The following is a 6,790-nucleotide window of genomic DNA, read 5'->3' as shown; positions in this document are numbered from 1 at the left end:
ACCAAAAGTTTTAGAGTTTTGTAGCATCTAGATCTGCCACTTTCTGCTCTAACAGGAGATGTCATTACAATGATTTTTTAATATGTGCTATCTTAGTGGTTAGAGCACTAACCAGGACATGGGAAACCCAGGTTCACATCTCTCTACTTAGTTGGTGGTTTTGAATACAGACTTCTCACCTCTGAGAAATGTGCCTTGAAGGCAGAGATGTAGGATGTTTCAAGGTGCCATTTTCTCAGTCTCTCTTGCTAGAGCTGTACAGCTTTGCATGAAGTATTCTCCTGTTCACTGGTGTAGGAACAAAATGACACAGATGACTGACAGTCACTAGGCTATAGAGATCCAAATCCAAATCCAAAACTTTAACCACACGCACATATCATTCTGCTCTTGTATTTCTCTTTTTATAAACACTACAAAAACCTACATTTAAAGCCTCAGATATCAGAGGGTAATGGCTAAATAAGAATTCCAAAAATTGCTCATATAGCTTGTCATCACGTTAATGTAGATGACTAGAACATTACCCTATAGTAATGATTTTATATGAGATTTGATTGTTCTCTTCATATTCTTATCAGCCTCTGGGATATCTCTACCATTTTATAATGTATTTGGAAATTACTCTCAAATCTTTCTGGTATCCTATTGAGATCCTATTTCTGATATACCTATTGTATTTGTCTTGTTGCCTGCACATTGAAAAAATTCCAGGTCCATTAGAACAAGAGAAAGAATGAATGACATATTATCACACATGCAAGCTAAATGTCAGGATTCCCCCCTCAGCATGTGTACCTGTCTGTGCAAAGTCCGGCAAAACTAAAGGGCTGCTGAATGGGTTACAGTTACCAGTTGTTTGCCCTTTGTTAAGCTTTGTAAGCACTGAGGTACCCTCCACATATTATATTTATACTAGGCTTACCATATTAATTGTGGCACAAAGATGAAAGGTTCTACATATACACCTGATATAAGGCAGCATAATAAGGGGAGCAACACATAAAAATCTTCAATATACATCATAGAACAGTTTTATAGAGCATTTGCATGACTTCTTAAATTGGTTCATCTGATTGTCATCTCAGTTGGAGGTGGGGGGAAGAGGGATGGGCCGTGGGGAAACTGAATGGCCTTCTGATAGGGACTTTAAACCCCATGCTGAGCAGCACTGGTAGAGGTTTCCAGTGGGAGGTGTAGCTTTTGGCTTCCCCCCAAAGCATTTGGACTTTAAACCCCATGATGATAAGCTCTGGCCAGCTGCATCTGAGGACATCACTGGGGACAGCTGGTTGTCAACTGGTGTCTTGAAGTCTGGGGCCTTAAACCAGCCCTGGTGTGGTCCCTGCTGGATCAACAGTCAGCTGATTATTGGCCCAATGGGGACAATACTACGGCTAGTTTCAGCCCCGGTGCAGTTCCTGGGCTGGCTGACAAACACTTGATTTCTGAGTACCTGGGTTTCAGCTTGCTAGGATCATAATCCCAGCCTCTGCCTGCACCGGCAAGTATGACATGATTGGGATCTGAATCCCAATCCCAATCCCAAAACCATATGTCCTGTCATGCATGTGTGCACAAAAGCCATATCCTCAATAATAGCAGCTGATTTCTTGGAAGTAGCATTTGGCATAAAGTTACTGCATTATTTCCAATCAAGATCCATGATAAGGCTGCTTTGTCCACCATGCTGAGCATTTGACAGGTTTAAAAAGTGATGGAGGGTATCCAGACTGCTTGTGCTATACAGGAAAATGCATGTCAAGCTTTCTACCTGCTGCAACCACTGGGAGTAGCTTTTGCTGGATCTCCTTTGTACTCTGCATCTGTTTCATTTTTGCTGTGCTGTCCCATAGTTGACATTATATCCCTGAATGTTTTTTATTTGATTTGGGTATGTTTGCACAGAAGCTCTCAGTAGCATCTTCAGTAAGACGTTTCTGGATAATGGTGTTCACAATTTCTCTTCCTTTATCATGTGCATTCAGAATGTTTAATGCAGTATCTTCCTGCACAGCATCTCCTTTAGAAATACATAACAGCTCATTGTTGGAAACCTTAAATAAGCGGAACCTTTTGAACTGCACTTGTAACAAGTTGATATTGTTGTAATCTTGTTTCAGTCATGTCCTTTCTCTTTCATTATGATTGAAAAATGTTGTACTCATCCCAAACATTTTATTTAGGTTTTCTTGGTGATTTCTTGCTTCATTTGCTTTAGTGTGGTCATAGGATGTTCACCTCCTTCATCTTCCACTAAATTGCAATATTTTTCAAGTATATCTTTTAGACTGTACACATTTTTCCACACAAAGCCAGAATCTAGTTAATCAACCACTTGATGCCATGCTCTTGCTTCAGAAAAAAGCAGACTATCTTCTTGCAAAATCTCCACATGCAAAAGGAAATGAGAGACTTGTTTGTTCCCACCTGCGTTCAGGATGGTAACATGCCTCAGCAGCTGTTAGATCTTCAGCATCAATTTGGCAATGCAACACTTCATTCTTCTCTGCCAGCCTGTGTACTGCAGTGACTGAATTAAACAACAGTTGTCTCATTCTCCTCTTATCAGTACATTTGTGGCTGAGTATGCACATATCCAAGTGAACTGCTGGACTTGGTAGTCTACTTGATGTACTAGCATGTTCTTCACTTGCTGTTGATGGTAGGGTTTCCCTTTCATTTTCTACTTTGCACAACTTTCTTAATGGTCTCTCAATATGTCCTTTGTGTGTAAAAGAACTGTAGCAAGGACATTGCGAATTGAGGCTTTTAAAATGTTGCAGTGCAGCATCAACACAATGTGATAGTCTGCCAAGAATACTGCCACAAAAAGCATTGAATTCAGCAACTGTTCTACATTAAACGAGTGCCTCATTTATTTATGCAATTCCAGAAGGTGTACTTCGGTTAATCATTGACTGGAAGCCTACTTTGAGACATATGATGCATCTTATAGATTCTGAGTCATACCTCCCGTGCTTCTCTGAACTCAGTGATGCTATTGGCTCCATTGTAGTGTTTGCTTAAGGGCAATGAGGGCAAATCCCTTGTCAACAATCTCCAGTGGAGGTTTTCATGTCGAATTATTCTGAAGCAGAACAGAGTGGATGTAGCAATTTTGCAAAACTTTCAGGTATCTAATAATGAACAAAATGGTAAATTTGCAGCAGCCATCTTGGAATCCAATGTGGCTACCACAATGGAAATGTTGTGATTCATCTCCTTGGTTCATACAATGTTGGTTTTGATACTAAAATACATTTTCTAATCCTAGTTGGGGCTGAAATATTGGCCAAAATATGAATTAATGGCAGCCATTTTGCATTCCAATGTGGCAGCTATATGCACTACTTGGCAGATTTGCGACATGACTTTTCTGATATGGGTAGACTATCTCTACCTGAAAAACACTGTTGCCACTTGTGGCAATGAGTTACTTATGGGGTGATATCTTTACCCTTCTTTTTTACCCTACTATAATTGACTGTCAGATTCCACACAGGCTGCTAAGTACTTTTAGATACATCTTTGCTTATCTAAGATATAACACCAATATTAGAGAGTATTAGAGAACTAAGCTCTATGTATGGAAACTGTGCTCCATATTTTTATCATCATAACCTTCAAATATTTTTAGTGAGAAGTTAAAAACAACCTTTGCAAGTATCCCACATGTTTGAATAACCATAAGTGGCTTCTCCATCTTAGTGAATAATTTTTGAATATCTCCAGCCCAGCATTTTCTCTGGTTGGCAGTCAGCTAAAAAAGAAGTACATGGGAACAGAATATATGAATATATATATTCACCGTTGTTAAGCCAAGCTGGAAGGTCCCTAAATATTTTTAGACAAAAGCATAATAATTAGCTCAAGCTCAGGTGATCACAAACATACAAAGGATTCAGCTAGTAATTGCTTCCCTTTCTGCAGATAATAGCGTTATTCTTCCCCTGTGCAGGAAAAAAAAAATGTTCCAGAAACTCCACCAGAGGAAACAGAGTCACTGCTGCAATTTCAGTATTCTCATCCACTTTTGTGTTAACTGCAGACTTTGAGGTCAGAAAGCACTTTTCCCTTTGTTATAGAGAAAAGAAACAAAAAAATCCCAAAGGAACCTACTACACTCTGCAAAAGGTTATCTGAGAAGTACAACCATCAGTCAGGGTATTTGAAGGAAGATTGCAGTGGAATTAGTAGTCCCCACAAATGTTTCAATTCATAATCAAATTAGCAGCTCAAGGTTTAGGGAATGAATTCAAATAGATACACTCAGTCTGTGTAGACTTCATAATTCTTCATTCCTTTCTTTTATTTAGGAGATAATAATAATTAAATATGATTTGAAATTGAATGTAATAAAGTACAGCTTAGCAATATTTCAGGATTCATAACAAAAATAATTAGATCCTCTGATATTATTTGAAACCAGACGGTTATAACCCTTTATTAAACTTAAAAAAAAAAGAAAGAAAGTAGGAAAGAAAGAAAATGATGAATTTGTCAGCTTTATTGGAATCCAGAATGAAACCCTGTCTTTAAAGAGATACATTATATTTTTTATTGCCTTAGCTATCTGGGGGACATTCTCTCCCATTTTGCTTCTCCTTTCCCCATCGTTAGAAACCAAAGATTTCCAACCTACACAGCTGTTCCTGTAGTTTCTTTTGTACTGTGAAAAAATGCAACATGAAAATGAAATCTCATAAAATAGAAAAATGACAATATTTTCAAACAATAGAGAATGAAATTGAGACATTAGGCAATGTCATTATTGGACGACTAACAGTTTCACAATACAACAGAATAATTAATTACTGCTGTCTCCTGGAATGCCCACACACTGTGTACTAAAGTCATCATTTCCCGGCCATGGGATATACTAGTCAGCTGCTGGTACCTGGTTAGAACTGGAGGCATTTAGTTTACTTAATGCATGGATCCTCTGCTTTACACAATTTTGACTACTCAGTTATTTTTTTTAACAAATTCATTGTAGCTGGATCCCAAAGCTATTCTATATGTGGCTTTAGGTCTCATTCAACATACAAGGGAGTTTCATGAAACTATCAAAAAACTCCAAAGGAAATACAAATCCCTTAAGGAATTTAATTTTACTGATTTCTGGGCCAGTCTTGTGTATCACTGCCTTCTGTGCCCAAAGGTTTTTTTATCATCTTGTTTTCCTTACTTTGCTATATTATAGACACACCAGTTATTTCAATGATGTAGCTTTATTTTCACATGAAGTTGAGTGAGTAGAGTATTCCACAGAATATTTAAAAATATTTAGTACTGTTGGTACATAGAGTCATAGGATCTGCTTCTGCTTTGTGGTAAATGTGAATAACTTTTGATGTCCCTGTGAGCTCAGACATATACAACCTAAGAATTCAGACTTTTGTGGTATGTTTGTAACTTTAAAATAGTTGCTTTAGAAATAACTGCACTAAATATATAAGAAATAATCAATGGAATTAGGAATATATGAACACTGTACAAACTGTATTACAGTTTGGGGACTTACAAAACATTTTCTGAAACTGAGGGGGAAAGAAAATGACTATTAATTTTAACAACAATAAAAAGAAAAAATAAAACAGAAAAAATGGCAATATATTGTATAGAAATATCTCTAAATAGAAAGTTTTCTCTAAGTTAAAGCAAGCCTGTTTCAAATTATACTTATAGCTTTTTGGAAACCTTGATTTTCTCTTTAGGGACCAGTTTTTATGAAGAGTTTTTATTCTTTTAATTTGTGTGAGAAGAACGTGTTTCTTTGATGGCTTTTACTGAAACTCATAACTTTTTTCCTCTCTCTTTTTTTTTTAAATAAAAGAGGCTTTATTCAACAATAACAAGGGTCACACTGGGAAAGAGATGCTGCTATTAAAATCTTTGAAATGAAAAATAACGACAGTTGAAAGAGATTTTTTTTCATTCATGCTGTTAAATTGAGGATCATCATTTCTTCCTTTACTATTTCCAAGATGTTTTTTTCTTTCCCGGTGTACTTGCTAAAGACTATAAAGCCACAGTTACAAAACTGGTCCTTTTAATAAAGAAAGAAAGTATTTTTACCAATATTTTCTTGTGCTTGTGTTAAGAAAAAGACAGGCTACCTATATCAGCTCGTGTATTTACAGAGATAGACAGTGGAAGACCTAGGCAATTGTCTACATCAGAGGTTGGCATCCTACAACCCACAGACCAGATCTAGCACACAAAGGACACCTATACAGTACACATGAAGTAAGGCTGCTCTGACATGTTGTAATTACAACGTACCAAAGCAGATCGATTAATCAAGTCTGTACCACACTCCAGCAGACTCCAGGGTCATGTGTATCAGCATCCCCACACTGAGAAATGGTGGTAGGAGTTAAACAACCTTTAGTTAAAGCACTCCCTTTAACTAAAGCATCTTGGCCACTATTTTTCAGCACGGGGACTCTGGTACACGTGATGCTCCAGGCACTTTAATTAGAGCGGCTCTTGGAGTCATTCTAATTAAAGCACCCTCCCCACCCCCAAAGCACATGTATAAATGCCCCAAATGCTTAGATCAGGCCCAGAGTAACAAAGAGGATCAGCAACATGCAGTTCAGTCCAGCAGGTCCCCTCTCTGTACTCTGCCATGCTGCATCACTGCTCTTCCTTGCAGAGCCCCTACCCCATTCCCTCACAAGGTATCTGGATCCTAAATCCAGAGCCAACAGTGGTGAGAAAGTAAAAGATAATCTGTCCATGCACAGAGACTGGTGGCCTACAGTGGTGCGGCGGGTCAGCA

The 6,790-nt window shown here is 37.9% G+C and overlaps 1 protein-coding gene across 1 annotated transcript in view; it reads right to left on the bottom strand.

Moving 5' to 3' along the window:
* The window catches only part of LOC112549711 (interleukin-20 receptor subunit alpha-like), a 9,259-nt gene extending 7,396 nt beyond the window's left edge, over positions 1-1,863 (bottom strand). The window contains exons 1-2 of the mRNA XM_025199882.1: positions 1,775-1,863; positions 626-692 (exon numbers count right to left, since the gene is read on the bottom strand). Coding sequence (XP_025055667.1) covers positions 626-692; positions 1,775-1,863 — 156 coding nt within the window. The remainder of the gene's footprint in view (positions 1-625; positions 693-1,774) is intronic.
* Between the last annotated feature and the right edge of the window lie 4,927 nt (positions 1,864-6,790).

This window comes from Alligator sinensis, unplaced genomic scaffold (genome assembly GCF_000455745.1).
Source record: "Alligator sinensis unplaced genomic scaffold, ASM45574v1 scaffold442_1, whole genome shotgun sequence".
Lineage (NCBI taxonomy): Eukaryota > Metazoa > Chordata > Crocodylia > Alligatoridae > Alligator > Alligator sinensis.
This window is presented reverse-complemented; position numbering and strand designations above follow the sequence as displayed.